Source organism: Oncorhynchus kisutch, linkage group LG26 (assembly GCF_002021735.2).
Source record: "Oncorhynchus kisutch isolate 150728-3 linkage group LG26, Okis_V2, whole genome shotgun sequence".
NCBI classification, from domain to species: Eukaryota; Metazoa; Chordata; class Actinopteri; order Salmoniformes; family Salmonidae; genus Oncorhynchus; species Oncorhynchus kisutch.
In genome coordinates, this window is record NC_034199.2 from 23,553,528 (window position 1) to 23,574,782 (window position 21,255).

Below are 21,255 nucleotides of genomic sequence, written 5' to 3' on the forward strand. Positions count from 1 at the left end.
TGACATTTGACACCAACTTAATGAGAATATGGTTTATTGGCAAGGAACTCTTTAAACATCAAACTAATCGCAGACATGGCATGATGGTGTACACATGAGTTGTTGCTTTGCTATTTTTGACACAGTAAGCACAGACTAGGGACCAAAGGATTTCATGATATACATGCCAAGGCCTTCAAGAATACTACCTACCATTGGACCAGACACAATGGGCTCCAGGCCAAGATGCATTTAAATAACGTTTTTTTACTGGTGTCACAAGTGACTCCTCACAACTACAGGCCCCATGCCATCAGTCAAACATGAGTATTATCAATTTAACCATCTGTCAACAACTTTTGCTGCTAGAGCAGCCCTATTACTAATGGCTCTTCTAACAAACAGCAGTCACATCCCATGGTAAATACAGATGATGCAAAGACAATTCAACATAGGAAGCACATTGCATTCATATCTGTAAGCCACCTTGTAATATAGTACATGTCTAGAATGACCTTCAGCACGCAATCTTGGTTAAAATGTTTTATTTGTTCGTATGGCTAATATGGTTGCATGCATGATACACTAGCGTCAACAATCATTGGTGTGGCTGATACAATAATCTGTATTACATATCTGCTCTAAACCAGTGGTACTGAACTAGGATGTCCATCTTACAGTACAGTCTTTACTAAAATGACATGTCCCTCTTTCTAATTCTTCATTTTTACTTTTTAACCCTTTCTCTCCAACTTTGTGATATCCAATTGGTAGTTACAGTCTTGTCCCATTGCCGCAATTCCGTACAGACTCGGGAGAGGCGAAGGTCGAGAGCCATGCGTCCTTCAAAACACAACCCTGCCAAGCCACACTGCTTGCTTAACCCGGAAGCCAGCCGCACCAATGTGTCGGAGGAAACACTGTACAACTAGCCACAAGAGAGCGATGGGACAAGGACATACCCGCCGGCCAAAGCCTCCCCTAACCCGGAGAACCTGGGACAATTGTGTGCGGCCTCATGGGTCTCCTGGTCGCGGCCGGCTGCGACACAGCCTGGGATTGAACCCGGGTCTGTAGTGACGCCTTAGACTGAAGTGCCACTATGGAGGCCCCAATTCTTCATTTTCAAACAGCATTGATACTAATTGGGAGTAGAAAATACAATAACAAAAAACTAAACTAACATGACCACAAACAACGTTCACTGGGCCAGGTAGAGCAGCTACCTGTTGTAGGCCCTCTCCTTCTTCACCCTCTCCAGGGCCTTGTCCATGATCTTCTCATTCTCACCCCTGCATTTGGGGCAGAACCACTTCCCCTTGGGCTTGTGATGTAACCCCACACAGGAGAAGTGGAACCACTCAATGGGACACTCGTCGTTATCACAGCCAATCATCTCGCCGTAAGACACCTGTTCACACAGGCAGTAGGTGGGCTCATCTGGGTCGATGGGCAGGTCTGGGGGTGACACCTCCCTCTCTGATTTGCCCTTTGACCTCTTCTTCTTCTTGGACGATGACATTTTGGCCCTCTTTTCCCTGGCTGCCCCCATGCCCGCCTCATCATGATCCATGCCTCCATAGCTCTCCCGGTTCTCTCCGTTCTTCTGCCGCCGCGAACGTTTCCCGCCAGACTTTTCCCCTCCACCGACTGAGCCTGGCGTTGCCTCGTCACGCCTCTTGTCGTGGTGACCCACTTTGCCCGGTGTGGTTGTCACTGCTGACGTTGACATGGAGGCTGTAGTCGTCGTCATAGCAGTTGATGTGGGTACATGGATCTCTGGGATCTCCTGGGAGGTGTGGAGGAGCTCAGAATGCCAGTCCACCTGCCGGCTACGGTTCTCCACCAATTCCACCTGGGACAATACAGGGTTTCATTTTTATACTGTGTGGGTTGTGATTAGTGGGGTAACATAGGTTGGTCAAGGAGAATGACCAATGTGGGGCTACCTCATCTATATATTATTGTTATTTTCAAGCTGGACAGGAATTCAGCAAAGTATACAGGCAGCGAGCCACGTTTACCCACCATCTGCCCAGCAATCTGGATCTTCTCATCTCCTAGCTCCTGGCTGCTGATGAGAGCTCTCTGGATGGACAGCTGCATTCTGCGCTGCTGGAGAGGGTCAGACTCCCGACGGTAGCGCTCATAAGCATCATCCAGCTCCTGCAGGACATCTGAGAAAAACAAATTATGCCAGCCTAGTTAAATAATGTTTTTTTTTTTATGTAACAAACATAGCACATTAGTAAAGTGAAAAACAATAGTTAATTAGGTAAACAATAGTTTTACTGTAGCTAGCTAAATACATGTACATACTTTGGAACAAATATTGTTCATAACCAAGTGACAAAATGTGAATAAAGGGTATCTACTATTCCAACTACATTACTGATGCATGCACAAGTTGGTACAGCTGAATGCCGGCAGTAGCCAGGTGCTTGCTACCTACTAGGTTACTGTAGCTAACCGTTTCGCTGGCTAACGATAGCTAGCTACATTATGATTAAAGGTATGTATACAGTCGGTGGATGAAATGTGAACAAATTGCCTTGGTATTTTGCGTCAATTTCTTTCATAAGAGACACGCTCCTCTGTAGGTCGAATGGTAGTGATTCGACCAAGTCCAAATATTCTTCCACATAATTTGTAACGACGTGGACCGGGTCACCGTTTGCCGGATTTAGCATATTCTTCTGTCGAAGTCCACACAAAGCTGTCCACAACGAAATGAGAGATATGTTACACAGAACATCCGAAACTCATAATCCTAAAGATATGCGTTGAACTTTTATTTAAAAAAATATGTTTCTAGCAAACTCCCTCAGCTTACTTTTGACACGCTAACGTTACTACTGTTAGCTTACCTAGCTTTCCCATAAACGAGCTAACAGCCTGGAAGCGAACTAACGTCAGCTAAGCTAGCAGTGACGTTAGCCTTCAAACTAATTATTGTCTGAACACGAAAATGAAGCTACCCAACTAGCGAGCAATTCTTACTCACCAGCAACTTTATATTTGCCGTTTAATGAACTTCATACAATGTATTCAATCCAAATGGATAATCTTGTAACTCAACTATGTATTGATTGCGTCTGGTCCAACGTGGAGAACTGTACATGTGTATGCGCATGCGCATCATATCAGAAACAACCCTGCCATTGGTAATTTCCTTCAGTGAGTTTAGATCCTTTAGGCAGTCGTTTTAAAACATTTAATTAGTACAGTGATGCCGATCTAGTGAAAATGGTCCATGCTTGATGTTACAATTTAGCTAGTTACAGTTGCACATGTTCGTACTGTTTGAGCAAGACAGACATTGATACGTTATATACCAACTCTCTACTACACTGTTAGGGAGATAGAAGACTGAAAAAGCGACCGATGAAGAGTAAAGACATACAAAATAAGTGAACTCCAACATTTTAATATAGGGTGGTTGACAAAAACAGGAGACAACACATAATCACTTAGATTATATTATTGATGACAGTAAAGACAGGAATGTCATTATGTAATATGATTAACTGTCTGGAAACAAATCACAGATTCTAAATAATTGTATTCTCTAACTTTCACCAGGTATTGCTCAGTGTGTTACAGTATGTGTACATTGGGTAGTCTGATATTAAGGTGTGTAATCTCAGCTCACCCTCATGTGACCCATTAATTATGAAGTGCTGGCTTTCACACTTTTTTGAATAGCAAAGGAGACACATAGAAAATAAGATTCCAGTGTAAAGGAGATATTGCATTGTCATTTTTTGTTTCAATGGGTCCAGTGTATGAGAGACAACATAGCCAAAATTAATTCATCAATGTAAAAAAGAATAATCAAGGTCTATAGCTTATTGAGCACAAATAAACTACAAGTCATACCAGTGGGAAGTAGTAGTTAATTAATGCATTTTTTTATTTAGTTTTTTCACTAAAGTACCGCACTGGGCCTTTACTAGTCCGCATTAGCGAACCGATATAGCCTTCTGTAGCGTGGGCAAAAAAAAGTGCAGCACTCCCAAACATCTTCCTGTGGCTATGCTAGAAGTGGTTTCATATGTTGGAGTCATTCTTTTTTGTGTGAATTATTTCTTATTAACTCAATCCGATCGAGGGTTGTCAACAATGCAGCTTTTAAAGGCAATGTTACCGCACTCGTGAATATTGCATTCATGGTAAAACGATGCAAATGTTGACTCAATCGGAAACTACCTTTAAATGGCACATTGTCGACAGGCGCAATCGGATTCACTTCCGGGCTTTAGCTTTTCTGTCTGAGGTAAAGACGAGCTACATTGATAGTTGGATTCCCATGGAAGAAAGGGTTGTTTGTGTGTATGAATGTAATACTTTATGTATACATGTACAGTACACTACATGACCAAAAGTATGTGGACACCTGTTCGTCAAACTGAAATTTGATGAACCGACTTGTTGGGAGGGTGGCATCCTATGACGGTGCCACGCTCTTCAGTAAGGCCATTCTACTGCCAATGTTAGTCTATGGAGATTGCCTGGCAGTGTGCTCGGTTTTATATACCTGTCAGCAACGGTGTTGCTGAAATAGCCAAATTCACTCATTTGAAGGGGTGTCCACATACACTATATATACAAAGGTATGTACAGTACATATGTATGTGAGTTTATCTTGGACTCTGCTCCGATAGACTGTTCTCAGCTCTCAAATAGTTTTTTGAAGGCAGAGCTGATCTCCTGGATCATGTCTGTGGTGGTGGTGGCTCGGCCATGTTTGTGAAAGGCCTGTTTGTTACACTGTCTGGTCAGAGAACAGGCCCCAAAAGCTGCCACCACTGATGGGTTCACACTTAGGCAGAAGAAGAGATTGGAGAATACATAACAGTTAGATTAATGACGAATACACTTTCAAATTAGACCAACAAGGTTACATATGCTACAAAAACATTTTTTTAAATTCAGGAAATGGAAAAAAATTGCTTTCGTTTACAATTAACAAAACATACTAACTTCAGAAGATATTTTGAATAAATGTTCTTGGTCCTAGAGTCAAATGTTTGGAGCACATTGATGAAAGTTACTGCTTTCAATACATGAAAATTGAATGACGAGGTTTTTCATCATAGAGCAACGATATGTTATCATAAAGCTATATTCATTTTGGTCGTGTCAGTGTTTAATCACAAAATGATGAGATAAATATGGTACCTTTTGGTCATGTCTGCTGAGGAGGCGTATGCCCAGTGTGCCAGCACTCCCAGAGAGCCAGATAGGAGGTCTCCTTGCCCCCCACACCGCCGCCCGCTGCCCTCCTGTCTGCACAAGATGACTGGACACCACAGAAACACTGTCAGATTTTTTACAGGAATATTTGTGAGTGTAGCACTTACTGAGAGTAGCTGTGTGTGTTTGTAACACTAACCCTTGTTACCGTCGGTGATTAGGTCTTCCTCCCCCTTGAGCACCACGGTCAGGTTGCCCATGGCAACACTGAGCTCCATGGCACTCCTCTGATGGTCACTGCTATCCAGAGGCTCATGGTACTGAAAACACAGAGGGTTAATAATGAACAAACACACACACTGCGCTAGCACTGGCAGACTCACCATAGCCTCATACAACCGGGTGAACTCCATGTAGTTGGGAGTCAGGATGCCCTTCTGGTACCCTTGGATGACTGATGGCTGCTGAGCAACCAGCCACAGCCCATCCTATTGGTGGAACACACACAATCACTGAACATCCTTGTAATATATATATATATATATATATATATATATATATATATTTTTTTTTTTATTTTTTTTTTTTTATCTACTACCAAAGCAAAAATTGGTTGTGTGTACAGTACTTACTGCATCAATAACTATAGGGATATCTCTTGCTTTGGACTTCTCAATTACTTCCTAAAGAAAAAGACTCATAAGAACATTGGTAATATCATGTGGACTGTCTAATCTAAAATTGACTGTGTGTGTGTATATATTTATATTCAGTGTCCCACATGCCTTGGCGTTTTTCAGCAGCTTGTCGTCTCTGCCTAGCCCCGGTCCCACCACCAGGCTATGGAGTCTGGGGAGCCATTTCTCTATCTCCTCCACTGCATTGGGGCTGTCCCTATGTACACAGTTATCATCAACATCATATACACACTGTTTACAAACACTGAGTGTACAAAACATTAGGAACATCTGCCATTTCAATGACATAGCTTTCACCGGGATTCATCTGGTCAGTCTATGATCCCTTATTGATGTCACTTGTTAAATCGACTTCAATCAGTATAGATTAAGGAGGGAGACAGGCTAAATAAGTATTTTTAAGCCTTGACACAATTAAGACATGGATTGTGTGTGTGTGCGCCATTCAGATGAATGGGCAAGACAAAATATTGAAGTGGTAGCAGGTGCCAAGCACACCGGTTTGAGGGTGTCAAGAACTGCAATGTTGCTGGGTGTTTCACACTCAACAGTTTCCCCTCTATCAAGAATGGACAACCACCCAAAGAACATCCAGCCAACTTGATACAACTGTGGGAAGCATTGGAGTCAACATGGGCCAGCATTCCTGTGGAACGCTTTCGACACCTTGTAGAGTCCATGCCCAGGCAAATTGAGGCTGTTCTAAGGGCAAAAGGGGGTGCCACTCAATATTAGGAAGGTGTATACATTGGCTTGTCAGTGTATACATTGGCTTTTAAGATGTAACTTACAGCACAGGATGAACTATGAGCTCCGGACTGTAGGATTTGATCACTATCGCTGCGTCTTTAGTGCAGAACACGTGTGACAGGTCGGCCCCCTAAGAAGTGACAGGTTTTATCATATCAATGTCTCCAGCAGAGAACAAATTAAACAGAACCAATAAAGCTACTGTGTGCTTACCACTTTCAATGCAGAAATAGCAGCAAAGTACGGAGCTCCTGTATACCTTACCATGACAAGAACAATTGTCAGAAGGAAGGGTGGATGGAATGAAAGGACATAAAGAAGAGGAGAGAAAAATTGTAAATTACTTTGGTTACCTCACACAATATTGGTATAAGGTAGAAAATCTTCATTTAGAAGTCAAAGTTGATGGTGGAGGTGGGTTGGGTCACTTACTCTTGACATCCCCCAATAATCCCAATCCGCCCGTCTTGGCCTTTGTGCTTTTTAGATGTCAATGGAGGGACTATATTTTTCACCAGTGGAAGGATATCATCCATGCCTGTGCGTGCGGCTGTCCCAAGGGAGAAGGAGCGCTCGATGACTGAGAAAGAAAAGAGAGAAGTATTCAGAGTTCTCCTTAAAATGTGTAGCTTCCCTGCACTAGCTGCTTGTGTGTTGTGTGTGCTTTTAGGCTTAGACATCTTTGTGCATCTGTTTCCGCATTATTCAGTTCTGTTTGAGCTGCTTTTCGACAGGCAGTCTCACCAGGGCTGGCCATTGCTCAAACACAGGCCAACTGAGTGAGAGAAGTGAATACCTAAAGTCTGAGAACCTGCTTTGGACTGTGGCTGAGTGTGGTAGCTGGGCCACTCAGCCTGGGATTGGGGCGAGCGGACTCGGAGGTGACACGAACGACCACGCATCATATGGCTGGAGGCGGACATCGGCACACCGGGCTGCATGGTAGACTCCATGGTATTCCGAGCAGGCGGCATTGCTGTGGTTGCGGGGGCGACAGGGTTTCTGGTAGCGATGCTGGAGAACATCTGTCCCAACACCTGGAGCATGTGGAGCTCGCGGGCATGTTCAGCCTCTCGTCGCCGGTCCTCGACCTGGAGACGCTGCTCCTCCAACTGGTAGAAGCTCTGCTCGGCCTCAGCACTCTGCTCCAGGAATCGCTCCATCAGACTGTCCAGGGGCAGGTCGGCGTGCCGCTTCTTGGGCCGCTTGGGTCGGCTGGAGGACGGCCCACTAGCTGACTGGCTGCTGCTGGTCTGTCTGACTGTGGTGCCTGTGGAGGAAAGTGGATTAAGGTTGAGGGCTGTGACTGTGGTAGTATCTGCATACAATATGATAACAATGTAACAACATGCCATATAAATGGCACTAACCATTTCCAACGGTCACAGGGATAGGGATGGGAGGGTATTCCATCTTCACTTGGGTCTCTGGATAGGAGCATTCCCCTGTGCTCTCCAGGTATGGGTGCTGTGGAGGGTCTGTGTCCTCTTCCTCCTCTGTCCCATCCATGGTCTCATCCCCCACAGCCCCACTGTCTAGCAGCTCCTGGGGGTCAATCTGGGGACGGCTGCTCAGGATCCTCTCCATGGCATCGTAGAATTTGCAGATCTTGTGGTATTGTCCATTGTTCCTCAGGTTGCCCTCCTTGGCCAGGAGGAACTGCCTTTTCAGGCTTTTGATTCGCACCCTACACTGCTCTGGGGTTCTTTCGAACCCCATCTCTCCCAACCTTCGGGCGACGTCGCGGTAGACATGACTGTTTCTGAAGTTTCCATCCAACGCTGTCTGGATGTCTTGCTCGCCCCAGATGTTAAGCAAGGTTCTGGTCTCGACATCAGACCACAGAAAGCCCCGTGTTGAAATGGCGAGCATAATTAGGTGCGAGTTCAATGTGATTGATATTTTAAAGCATGCAGAAGTTTGAAAACCAAAAAAAGTTAGCTAGCAATTATGCTAGTGAAATGTCCTAACGTTAGCTATCTAGCTAGCTAGCAACAGCCTGCATCAAACCTCGAAGCTCGACATTCAGATTGAGATTGATACCAGGTAACAATTTACCTAGACATGGAAGGCGCACATTCAGCAGCCTGGTGTTGAGTTTCAGACAATACACTTTCATATAATGGAGATTAGTGTGTCCCACAGTCTGCAAAGCTTAATGATTATATATCCCTACCAGTACACCACAACACAAACGTCAGGGGCAGAATGTGTACTACATCACAGGGATAGACACCGAGGAGCTCTGCTGGGTCCTAAAGGAACTAAATTAATTCAGTGATTATTGTGATTTATACAATTATAGTGCCAGGGGTGTAATGTTAAAGTACAGTATTTGTTGTTTTTACTATACCTTCCTCGTTTAGATACAGAAGTGTTACAATAATCGTCAGCGCAACAGTACCGAGGCAAAATACAACCATCCAACTTCCATTTTGCATGATTCTGACATGCCCTTGCGAGCCTATTTAGTGCCACTAGATAAACAGTGGTATTAGGTGTCACAGACAGCGCGCACTCACACTGACAGGTCTTACCTAGGCACGAACTGTGCGTTACTGCTGAAAATAGGATAGAGAGACGCGTCACTGGGATCATGAAAGCTGCTAAAATGAGCCCAAACCAAAACAGGAAGTGGATTGGCGAGGAGATATGACCAAACTCACCAAAGATTGTTCTATCTGTGATATGACACTGGAATCTGATTGGTTTTTTAAACTCTTAAAGAAGCAGAGGTACTTTATGCAATTTAATATAGGGTAAAGTTCACAGATAGACGTCCATTCTACATAGGATATTGAATGTCCTATTGAGTTGTAATTTGTTTACGTAATTGAAAAGTCGAATGTTACACTTACATTGTTACTAGCAGCTCATCACCTGTCTCGTCTAAATGTTAGCAATAAACAGGTTTGCTCGATTTGCTCTCCTGCGCGCAGTGGTGCCCTCAAGGAGCGCAATTCGAGCTAAATCAAGTGCATCTCATGTATCGAACCTCCCCAAGTGTTTAAATCAACTTCCGGTTTTACCACAACTTTGAAATTCACTTTCAATAAGTGGATGAGAGAGGGAAGATCGGTGTTCTTCCGATTAGTCGTGCTTGTTAGATCGTATTGATAATCGCTTGAGTAATATCGAAGACCAAGGACGATGTATGTGTGTTTTAATCTGTTTATGTTAAGTAGCTATGTTTTTTAATGGCAATCTGTACCTACATTGCTCTTTATCCGTAAACTAAAGGAAAGTAAAGCAAAGTTAGTTTGGAGTGTGTCTGCTACACGGCTGAGGAAGGCTGCCGAGCGGAGCGGGGCAATAACCATGCCCGAGCTTTCCAAGATGAGGAAGCCCGATGTCAAGGTTGTCATTCTGGGTGACATGAACGTTGGGAAGACCTCACTGCTCCACAGGTACATGGATAGGAAGTTTAAAGACACCATGAGCACCGTCGGAGGGGCGTTTTTCCTCAAACAGTGGGGACCCTACAATATCTCAATTTGGGACACTGCTGGTAAGGTGTTCATTATTGACTGTTATAAGTAGGTCTCGTTTATCGTAGGTCTTACGTTATTTTCCTCATTGTTTTAATATCCACAGCCTGTTTGGAGTAGGGCCCCACACGTGTAATAATCAGTGTAGCCTGAGTAACCTTTGTCACTTTACAAGGGTCAGCTCTGTTGTTGATTTCCACTGTGTTTACCTGTGGAGAGTATGTGACTCCACCACCTGAGGGTTGCTTGGCAAGGACAGTCCCTTTCATGCGACTGTGGCCAGATCAGATTAGTGATCTGGCCTACCAGGTTAAATGGGCTACTGGACAAGAATTACAGATGTTGGACAAGTTGATTACTATTATGTTGGACTAGGTCATATGGTACAGATGCAGTTAAATTGCCATTAAATCATGGTCAATCTGAAATTGGTCTATTCTACAAAACCCATCTCAAATTCTAGTTGGCACTGTGGATGAGGTCATATCACATGATTTTATATAGTGCTACACTAAAACTTTATGATGTTGCACATTTTCAAGGTTCAAGATGTTCAGGGACAATAACATCACATTATGTATCTCTATATTTATTCCATCCACCAAGGGTAAGGCTATATCCTTCTTAGGCCAACATTGGACTAAAGGAGCCTAACATTACTCCTTAGTCCAAGGACCTTACATGTTCTGTTTAACCACTTTACATGTTCTGTTGAACCTTTTTTCTCACTGATATGAAAGATAAGCAACTTATGCTTCCAAAACCATGCCGCAAGTGATGCGCCGCAACGCTTAACAAAACATCCCCTACAGAAGACTCCTTCATCCAGTGACTCTTATGTGTAATGTAATCGAACTGAAAGTCATGATCAAGGGCTGTATCCTTCCAGATCTGGTGTTAGATATTGGGCTGGGGGCAATCCCCAACAGCCAACACTGTTGATTATTACCATATTTAAAAAAAAAACTGGTTGGTATGAGGGGTGATGAAAGGGAGACAATCAAGTCAACATAATGACGACTAATGTACAGTTGAAGTCGGAAGTTTACATACACTTAGATTGGAGTCATTGAAATGTGTTTTTCCACCACTCCACAAATTTCTTGTTAACAAACTACAGTTTTGGCAAGTCTGTTAGGACATCTACTTTGTGCATGACACAAGTAATTTTTCCAAAATTGTTTACAGACAGATTATTTCACTTATAAATCACTATCACAATTCCAGTGGGTCAGAAGTTTACATACACTAAGTTGACTGTGCCTTTAAACAGCCTGGAAAATTCCAGAAAATTATGTCATGGCTTCAGAGGCTACTGATGGGCTAATTAACATCATTTGAGTCAATTGGAGGTGTACCTGTGGATGTATTTCAAGGCCTACCTTCAACCTCGGTGCCTCTTTGCTTGACATCATGGCAAAGTCAAAAGAAATCAGCCCAAAAAATTGTAGGTCTCCACAAGTCTGGTTCATCCTTGGGAGCAATTTCCAAATGCCTGAAGGTACCACGTTCATCTGTACAAACAATAGTACTCAAGTTTAAACACCATGGGACCACGCAGCTGTCATACCTCTCAAGAAGGAGACGCATTCTGTCTCCTAGAGATGAACATACTTTGATGCGAAAAGTGCAAATCAATCCCAGAACAACAGCAAAGGACCTTGTGAAGATGCTGGAGGAAATGGGTACAAAAGTATCTATATCCACAGTAAAACGAGTCCTATATCGACATAACCTGAAAGGCCGTTCAGCAAGGAAGAAGCCACTACTCCAAAATCGCCATAAAAAAGCCTGATTATGCTTTGCTACTGCACATGGGGACAATGTGCGGCCCTTGACCAGCACAAAAATATCCTGTGGCGTTCTGCATTTGCATCGAATAGCCCCCGTGATATGCAACTTTTCAGGGAAGTTAGGAACCAATATACACAGGCAGTTAGGAAAGCTAAGGCTAGCTTTTTCCCGATCAACAGCCCTCCACCCCCCCACAGCAACTCGCCCAAGCCTCCCCATTTCTCCTTCACCCAAATCCAGATAGCTGATGTTCTGAAAGAGCTACAAAATCTGGACCCCTACAAATAAGCTGGGCCAGACAATCTGGACCCTCTCTTTCTAAAATGATCTGCCGAAATTGTTGCAACCCCTATTACTAGCCTGTTCAATCATCTGAGATTCCCATAGATTGGAAAGCTGCCGCGGTCATCCCCCTCTTCAAAGGGGAGACACTCTAGACCCAAACTGCTACAGACCTATATCTATCCTACCCTGCCTTTCTAAGGTCTTCGAAAGCCAAGTTAACAAACAGATTACCGACCATTTCGAATCCCACCATACCTTCTCCGCTATGCAATCTAGTTTCAGAGCTGGTCATGGGTGCACCTCAGCCACGCTCAAGGTCCTGAACGATATCATAACAGACATCGATAAGAGACATTACTGTGCAGCCGTATTCATCGACCTGGCCAAGGCTTTCGACTCTGTCAATCACCACATTCTTATTGGCAGACTCAACAACCTTGGTTGCTCAAATGATTGTCTCGCCTGGTTCACCAACTACTTCTCTGATAGAGTTCAGTATGTCAAATTAGAGGGCCTGTTGTCCGGACCTCTGGCAGTCTCTATGGGGGTGCCACAGGGTTCAATTCTCAGGCCAACTCTCTTCTCTGTATACATCAACTATGTCGCTCTTGCTGCTGGTGATTCTCTGATCCACCTCTATGCAGACAACACCATTCTGTATACCTCTGGCCCTTCTTTGGACACTGTGTTAACTAACCTCCAGACGAGCTTCAATGCCATACAACTCTCCTTCCGTGGCCTCCAACTGTTCTTAAATGCAAGTAAAACTAAATGCATGCTCTTCAACCGATCGCTGCCTGCACCTGCCCGCCCGTCCAGCATCACTACTCTGGACGGTTCTGACTTAGAATATGTGGACAACTACAAATACCTAGGTGTCTGGGTAGACTGTAAACTCTCCTTCCAGACTCACATTAAGCGTCTCCAATCCAAATTTAAATCGACTTCCTATTACTCAACAAAGCATCCTTCACTCATGCTGCCAAACATACCCTCGTAAAACTGACCATCCTACCGATCCTCGACTTCGGCGATGTCATCTACAAAATAGCCTCCTACTCGCTACTCAACAAATTGGATGCAGTCTATCACCGTGCCATCTGTTTTGTCACCAAAGCCTCATATACTACCCACCACTGCGACCTGTACACTCTCGTAGGCTGGCCCTCGCTTCATACTCATGACCAAACCCACTGGCTCCAGGTAATCTACAAGTCTCTGCTAGGTAAAGCTCTGCCTTATCTCAGCTCACTGGTCAGCATAGCAGCACCCACCCGTAGCACGCGCTCCAGCAGGTATATCCCACTGGTCACCCCCAAAGGCAATTCTTCCTTTGGCCGCCTTTCCTTCCAGACCTTTGCTGCCAATGACTGGAACTAACTGCAAAAATCACTGAAGCTGGAGACTCATATCTCCCTCACTAGCTTTAAGCACCAGCTGTCAGAGCAGCTCACAGATCACTGCACCTTTACATAGCCCATCTGTAAATAGCCCATCCAATTACCTCATCCCCATACTGTATTTATCTATGTATCTTGCTCCTTTGCACCCCAGTATCTCTACTTGCACATTCATCTTCTGCACATCTACAATTCCAGTGTTTAATTGCTATATTGTAATTACTTCGCCACCATGGCCTATGTATTGCCTTACCTCCCTTATCCTACCTCATTTGCACATACAGTAGAACAAGTATATATACAGTATTATTGACTGTATGTTTGTTTATTCCATGTGTAACTCTGTGTTGTTGTATGTGTCAAACTGCTTTGCAAATGAGAACTAGCCGACCTGGTTAACTAAAGGTGAAATAAAATAAATAAAAAGATTGTACTTTTTGGAGAAATGTCCTCTGGTCTGATGAAACAAAAATATAACTGTTTGGCCATAATGACCATCGTTTGGAGGAAGAAGGGGGAGGCTTGCAAGCTGAAGAACACCATCCCAACCGTGAAGCACGGGGGTGGCAGCATCATGTTGTGGGTGTGCTGCAGGAGGGACTGGTGCACTTCACAAAATAGATGGCATAATGAGGGAGGAAACTATGTGGATATATTGAAGCAACATCTCAAGACATCAGTCAGGAAGTTAAAGCTTGGTTGCAAATGGGTCTTCCAAATGGACAATGACCCCAAGCATACTTACAAAGTTGTGGCAAAATGGCTTAAGGACAACAAAGTCTAGGTATTGGAATGGCCATTACAGAGCCCTGACCTCAATCCTATAGAAAATGTGTGGGCAGAACTGAAAAAATGTGTGAGCAAGGAGAACTACAAACCTGACTCCGTTACACCAGCTCTGTCAGGAGGAATGGGCTAAAATTCATACAACTTATTGTGGGAAGCTTGTGAATGGCTACCTGAACCATTTGACCCAAGTTAAACAATTTATAGGCAATGCTACCAAATACTAATTGAGTGTATGTAAACTTCTGACCCACTGGGAATGTGTTGAAAGAAATAAAAGCTCTCTACTCTTATTCTGACATTTCACATTCTTAAAATAAAGTGGTGATCCTAACTGACCTAAAACAGGGAATCTTTTACTAGGATTAAACGTCAGGAATTGTGAAAAACTGAGTTTAAATGTATTTGGCAAAGGTGTATGTAAACTTTGACTTCAACTGTATATGCAATATTGCATTGACCAGAGTTTCAATTAATTAGGTTTTGTGTTATTAGACCTAATTTTCAGAAAGACACAGGCCTAGGCCTAATCTCGACATTCAGTGTTTTTGAAATCCTGATTGGCACACTTGTGGGGCTAAAGCCCTCGCCTCATTGGAGGTTGTAACCTGGAAGTAATGATATGCATTGTTTTGGTCATCTGTATCAAATGGGCACTTTCTGATACTCTATAATAACTGGTGAGATGAGCGGTTGGGATATATCAGTCCTTTGAACTTGGGTAAACATTTCTCAAAATGAACTAAAATCACAGCAGCTGAAAGAAAGGTGAATTGTTTATAAGACACATGCTACATTATTTTGGTTGACTTACTGTAAGAAACTGGTGACCAAATGCTAAAACGAGTGTGTTTGCTTTGCACACCATTGTCAAAAGCATGAGGGGGCTTAACTCCAGAAAGATAGAAAAACCCCTGAGTCACCAAAACACAATTTCCCGTCCCTGCTTCTTATCCCCATGACCTCTCAGCAGTATGCTGTTGCCTGCTATGTCCACATCACAGGTTAAAATAGGAAGTATTATGATTGCACAATCAAGTCCGAAGTTCTTGGGGAAGGGGTTATGAGCCTTGTAAGTGAATGATTTGCAGTATATAGTAGGGCTCAGACATTGTTGTAATTTCCCAGAAATCCTCCAATTCCGGCCAGACATCATGCTATACATCATGCTCTACCCATACTAGTGTAACATCTGATTCTGCAATCATGGAAACCAGAGGTGTTTTTTTCCCCCTGTATTGTAATTGAATGCAAGGAATGAATATCAGAAAAGTCTATAGTATCAGAAACTAAGCAAATGAAAGCGGAACAGAACAGAAAATACCATTGTCAAACAGCCACGGTATTGGTTCCTTATTCTCTATGGGAGTTTCAACTCTGATTTATTTCACTGCTTACTTGAATTCCTATGACTATTGGGGAGGGTTAGCTTTTTAGTAAACAGTAGCCTACATAGACCTAGGCCTACTTCCCAACACATACTACTTACATTGTCTCACTTCAACCAATGGCTGTTTCAGTGGTAGGTGGATCAACTTCCTATGGAAGTTATAGAGCCAGGAGCCGGTGGCTGCCGTCGTCTGTAGCCCTTAAGTCACATGACATGAAGACTGCGTCGTGAGGAGGGGGTTTGGGGTGACCGCATATGCTTCAACCTCCCACCCATTTACTGGACCTAATATAACCCTGAAGTGTCGAGTCATATCCCTAACTAGCACATGTCTTCCTGACTGGCCCTCCTCCCTACAGATGTATCATCTCCTGTTTATGACACTGCCACATCCTGGCTGTTTCTGTGCAGAATAGGACCCTAGCCCTGCTGCCCCACAACGACACTCTACCCTCAAACAACATCTTCCTCAAACTCTGTTGATCCCAGGAAAGTGGATGTGTCAGCATAAACTAGACTTTAGCTCGGCTCTCCTTATTTGGTGGGTTATATATCAGGCAAGTTACTTCTGGATAGTAAGGCCTAAGGTTTGTAATTAGATATCTTACGACCTCTGAAACATTTAATTTGGACCTAGTTCAAAGGTTCCCGGGATTTCTGAACATATTTGGCTGCTGATGTTCTAAACACTGGGAACAAAGAGCTCTCTCACACACTCCACACTTGCACAAAGGCTCCCAGATGAGATTGCTGTACTGAAACACACACACACACACACACTGAAGAGCTTTTGCTTTATTCTACAACAATGGCTGCTTCTGTTTTTTGGCTACTGACACTCTCGCTCTCTTTCTCTCGCTGCCTCTATATCTCCCCCCCTCTCCCTTTTGTAATATGTAGGCTATAGGCTACCTGTAGTTTGGAAGCCCATTCTTTTTAAACTTGTGCCTTTTTTTTTGTCTGTGGTTAGTTTACCTTTTATAGCTCACTTGGTAGAGCATGGCGCCTGCAACGCTAAGATAGTGGGATTGATTCCCGGGATCACCCATATGTAAAAAATGTATGCACGCATGACTAAGTCCTTTTGGTTAAAAGCATCTGCTAAATGGAATTTATTATTGTTATTACTTGGTGTTCGTTGGTCTATATAAGAACATTATATTATTATGTGTATGCATCTACTCTCCAGTGTGTTTCTAACATTTTCTGGTCATCCTTCCCTGTGTGTCCCCCAGGTCGGGAGCAGTTCCACGGGCTGGGCTCCATGTACTGCCGGGGCGCTGCTGCTGCCATCCTCACCTACGATGTGACCAACTGGCAGAGCCTGGCTGAGCTGGAGGAGCGCTTCCTGTCCCTCACCGACACGGCCAATAATGACTGCATCTACGCCATCGTGGGCAACAAGGCTGACCTCACAGACCACCAGGCCCAGCTGCTAGCCAACCAGGATGGCCTGACAGCGGACCAGAGAGTGGGGGACTGGGAGAGGACTGGGGAGCCCAGGGTGCCTTCTGCCTGTCCCACCCCTCCAGCCTCCCCCATCTCCCTGTCAGGGGTGTCAGTCAACAAGCAGGTGAGCCGGGAGGACGCAGAGGCGTTGTATGGGAGGATCCTTAGATACAAGGGTCTGGAAGAGACGAACAGCCTGCCTGCGGACAAGATGTGCTTCGAGACTAGTGCCAAGACAGGCTACAACGTAGACGCTCTGTTTGAGACGCTGTTCGACATGGTGCTGCCCTCCGTCCTCAAGAAGAGGACTGAGAGAGAGGGATCGCCCACCGTGGACCTGGAAGAGTGCAAAGGGACAGGAAAACGGGCTAGGGCCGCCTGCTGCTAGGGATTAGGGGTAGGTGGGGAGGGATGGATAAACTGTTTGGGGGTTTTAGACTGACCGTAAAGAGAGGAGTTCATGTCATCTCTGTATTGGTCTCCCAGGACATTCTGAGAATTTTCAGCGGTGACTGTTTGATATACACACACACACACACACCTGCACACACATTCTTTCAATCAAGCTGTCAATCAAATTAATAATTAAAACAAGTAATTTAATTATTCTTTCAATGAGCCGGAAAGTACTATATTGGAGAGCTGGAGTAAGGCGTTCTTGGATTTTAAACATATTCGAGAGGTTCTGTATGGACTTGAGTTCAGGCCAGAATTTCTGTATGTGTAGAGCAGGTTAGCGTTTTATGTAATTAATCTTCTCAGCAGAGTGGTCACTAGCTGGCGCAACCACAGTCATAAAATCTTATTTTAAACTGAACCACACTGCTAACCATAACCTTAAATTAAGAGCAAAAAGCTATTTTTTTTGTTTTCATGAATTTTTATAATATTGCCCATTTTGACTTTGCAGGTGGCCAATCTATTGGCTCTAGGGCAAGATGCATGACATGTCAACCTGGATATGGGAGATAGACTACTGGTACACAGTTCACCTGTTTTATAAATCAATCATTGACTTTTTGTTCATGTTTTGGAATGAGAATGTCACTAACTTTGTTTCCATCCACGATGGACAACTGTGAGGGAAACAGGACGTTTCGGTACAGTTTTATAAATGCCAACAGATTTGTTCGTTTGACATGGTGGCATCTTTCTGTCGGCGAAATTAATTGCGCGAGAAATAGAGTTGGAAATGCCTTTATGCGCAGATATTGTTACAATAACCAGCATATCGAAGTAAACTTGGAGTCACGCGATATGATGTGTGTGGTCCCCCAATACGACTCGGGAAAGCGTAGTTTATTAGGCTACATATAAGATAAGTTATGATGAACTTTACAGGGTGGTGAAAGTGCATGGTGATGAGAGAGATGTCACTTGATATTTATTGAAAAGGACCGTGTGACGTGATTATCGATGCTTGACTGCCGTTTGACCAATAAAAATATCCATAATCTCATCACGTAGACTAAGCCTACCCACACTGTCTCTGTGAGCTGTTGGTTAGAGCACACGTGCCAAGACCAGAGTAGCACATTTGCTATTTTAACGCAATAGTTTTAATGAAAATTTAAGCGAAAGTATATTTTGTGTGCACTACGTCATCACGCACAGATTTTTAATTTTTATCCGCAACAAATCTGTTTGGTAAAAGCACACCACGGGTGAGAAAGTATTCCGATTTTCTTTTCGTGGTTAGAATATTCACATGAGAATTTGTCACCAAATGGATGGAAACCTAGCTACATATGGCATTGTTCAACAGCAGTAATTGTTTGACTACCAGGGTGGCCACACTGAATTGTGTAAATTAATCCTATTATAAAGATGTTTTAATGTGTTTAACAATCAGACTTTACATTTGCATCAGGTGTGTTCTGTTGCATGTTTTTTTTTTTTTTACTGATTCCTTTTTTCATGTAATTTGCACCAAATCTACACTACAATATGTGTAAGATACAAGTTTGATATGTTCAAATATACGATAAAAGATTATTCTCATTTAGAAATAGGGGGATATAGTTTGTTTGAGCTAAAGTGAGAATGTCAATGCATGTACCACCAGCAGAAGTATAACAAACAACATTTTAATTTTTGTTATGACTCAATTACAATGGATTCATAGCACATCGAACTCATGGCCAATTTTACAAAATATATTTTTAGTTCTGAGAAACATAAAAATCAAGTTCATTCAGTGGATATAAATATACGTAGGAACGTAAATCAGTGCATTTTGTGACCAAAACAATATATGAATGTAAGATTAGGGTAAGATTAGGGTTATATATATATATTGATACATACACTTGATATATTGCTAACAAACAGTTTGCACTGTAAGGCCTCTTGATGCATAAATGTTATGTGAGAAGACTTGATGTAAAGCAGATTAATACTGAATGTTAAGAGCATTTCTTCTCACTTAAACCTCATTTACAATTGGTAGAGGGTCAGTGTTAGTGTCGTGGCATTACTGTATACCTGAATAAAACGTAAGCACACTTAAATCTAAATAACTGAAGCAGTGCACACACACACAGTCAATATTATCAATCATTAGCTTCATTGATAACTGAAGCAGTGTGTACACAGGCATCTTTGGTTCTTTCAGCTGTATGTTCTTGGTAGGGTCAGTTAAACATGTTTGGTACAGTGCATACGGATAGTATACTTTTTCCAATTTCACACACATTCTTTCAATCAAGCTGTCAATCAAATTAATAATTAAAACAAGTAATTTAATTATTCTTTCAATGAGCTGGAAAGTACTATATTGGAGAGCTGGAGTAAAATTGCCCCCCCCCCCAGACATTTTACATGAGTATTCAGACCCTTTACTCAGTACAGCCTGGAGACACTACAAGCTTGTCACACCTGTATTTGGGGAGTTTCTACAGACAATTCCTTTGACCTCATGGCTTGGTTTTTGTTCTGACATGCACTGTCAACTGTGGGGCCTTATATAGACAGGTGTGTTTCTTTCTAAATCCTGTCCAATCAACAGAATTTACCACATGTGGACTCCAATCAAGTTGTAGAAACAGGATGCACCTGAGATCAATTTAGAGACTCATCGCAAAGGGTCTGGATACTTACGTAAATACGGTACTTCTGTTTTTTTGGTTTGTTTTTTAATGCACATCTAAAAATAAAATAAAAAAGTAAACTTTTTGCTTTGCCATTTTGGGGTATTGTGTGTAGACTTAGGAATTAGTTTTATTTAATACATTTTACAATAAGGTTGTAACGTAACAATGTGGAAAAAGGGAAGGGGTCTGAATACTTTCTAAATGCACTGTATATAACATAGCTGAGGTAATAAGTTAGAGCACCATATCAAATAGGACAAACAATTTAAAAATAACATTAACATGTATATTTCATATTGCTGTTGACTTCATGCCGGGGATTCTTTTCCAATTATCACCACAGGACACTTGCTCTCCACTTGAAGCGTTCACACAGTCCTTCAGTCATCACAAGATGCTGATCTAAGGTCTGTTTTGTGTTCTCCCCTTTATGGCTAAGATTAAGATTTAGGGAGGGTGAGCTAATCCTAGATCTGTGCCTAAGTGTAATGTCTACCTGAATTGCGTTTGGTGGGGGGGAACGGTCACAGGAAATTACATCACAGGGTCAAAGGGGACTAAGTGAGAGCCAGGTCACAGGTTCTTCATGCAGACCTGACAGCGGCTGATGCGTGAGAGAAACTGGCCTGCTTTCAGGGTCTCGGAGGCAGGCTCTGCCTGGAAGGACTGTTCGATGGACGTGAGCCAGAAGCTGTGTTTGTTGGCGAAGTAATGGCAGGTGCCTTTGGCCCCGTTACACTCGATGAAGGGAGTGGTGCGGAAGTCCTCCAGACAGGAACCAGGGGACGACAGAGACTGACCACCGCCCTCGTCACCTGCTGCTGTGTGCTGTGGGGAGACGAGGGAGGGGAAGAGATTGCTTTCATATGTCCTGTGTTTTCAGATCAATAAAGATGAAAAGGAGACTAGAATAGGCCACTTTAGACTGTCTTAGAACAGGAAGCAAGA

At 43.2% G+C, this 21,255-nt stretch overlaps 4 protein-coding genes across 11 annotated transcripts in view; 1 reads left to right on the forward strand and 3 right to left on the reverse strand.

The window, feature by feature from the left end:
* Positions 1-17: 17 nt before the first annotated feature.
* On the reverse strand, positions 18-3,153 carry LOC109871024 (inhibitor of growth protein 1). Of its 3 annotated transcripts, none has more exons than XM_020461780.2 (4): positions 2,984-3,153; positions 2,531-2,695; positions 2,008-2,156; positions 18-1,834 (listed from the first exon to the last, which is right to left on the reverse strand). In XM_020461780.2, the coding sequence occupies exons 2-4, from the start codon at positions 2,667-2,669 to the stop codon at positions 1,202-1,204; spliced, it is 921 nt and encodes a 306-aa protein (XP_020317369.1). In that variant the 5' UTR covers positions 2,670-2,695; positions 2,984-3,153; the 3' UTR covers positions 18-1,201. The 3 variants fall into 3 exon arrangements, with proteins under 3 accessions (XP_020317369.1, XP_020317370.1, XP_031662131.1); XM_031806271.1 differs by having other exon boundaries at positions 508-1,834; positions 2,847-3,131; XM_020461781.2 differs by lacking the exon at positions 2,531-2,695 and having other exon boundaries at positions 2,984-3,129.
* A 237-nt stretch (positions 3,154-3,390) lies between these two features.
* naxd (NAD(P)HX dehydratase) lies at positions 3,391-9,627 on the reverse strand. Of its 6 annotated transcripts, XM_020461761.2 has the most exons (11): positions 7,994-9,051; positions 7,420-7,893; positions 7,056-7,203; positions 6,837-6,882; positions 6,665-6,753; positions 5,961-6,069; positions 5,808-5,858; positions 5,559-5,663; positions 5,375-5,495; positions 5,161-5,281; positions 3,391-4,801 (listed from the first exon to the last, which is right to left on the reverse strand). In XM_020461761.2, the coding sequence occupies exons 1-11, from the start codon at positions 8,493-8,495 to the stop codon at positions 4,651-4,653; spliced, it is 1,917 nt and encodes a 638-aa protein (XP_020317350.1). In that variant the 5' UTR covers positions 8,496-9,051; the 3' UTR covers positions 3,391-4,650. The 6 variants fall into 6 exon arrangements, with proteins under 6 accessions (XP_020317350.1, XP_031662123.1, XP_031662121.1 ...); XM_031806263.1 differs by lacking the exons at positions 7,420-7,893; positions 7,994-9,051 and adding an exon at positions 9,482-9,627; XM_031806261.1 differs by lacking the exons at positions 7,420-7,893; positions 7,994-9,051 and adding an exon at positions 9,161-9,303.
* On the forward strand, positions 9,132-20,023 carry LOC109871026 (ras-related protein Rab-20-like). Its single transcript, XM_020461785.2, has 2 exons — positions 9,132-10,131; positions 17,002-20,023. The coding sequence occupies exons 1-2, from the start codon at positions 9,942-9,944 to the stop codon at positions 17,601-17,603; spliced, it is 792 nt and encodes a 263-aa protein (XP_020317374.1). The 5' UTR covers positions 9,132-9,941; the 3' UTR covers positions 17,604-20,023.
* col4a2 (collagen, type IV, alpha 2) overlaps positions 19,287-21,255 on the reverse strand; it is a 100,742-nt gene continuing 98,773 nt past the window's right edge. The window contains exon 47 of the mRNA XM_020461754.2: positions 19,287-21,135. Within this exon, the coding sequence (XP_020317343.1) occupies positions 20,881-21,135 (255 nt within the window). The 3' untranslated portion in view covers positions 19,287-20,880. The remainder of the gene's footprint in view (positions 21,136-21,255) is intronic.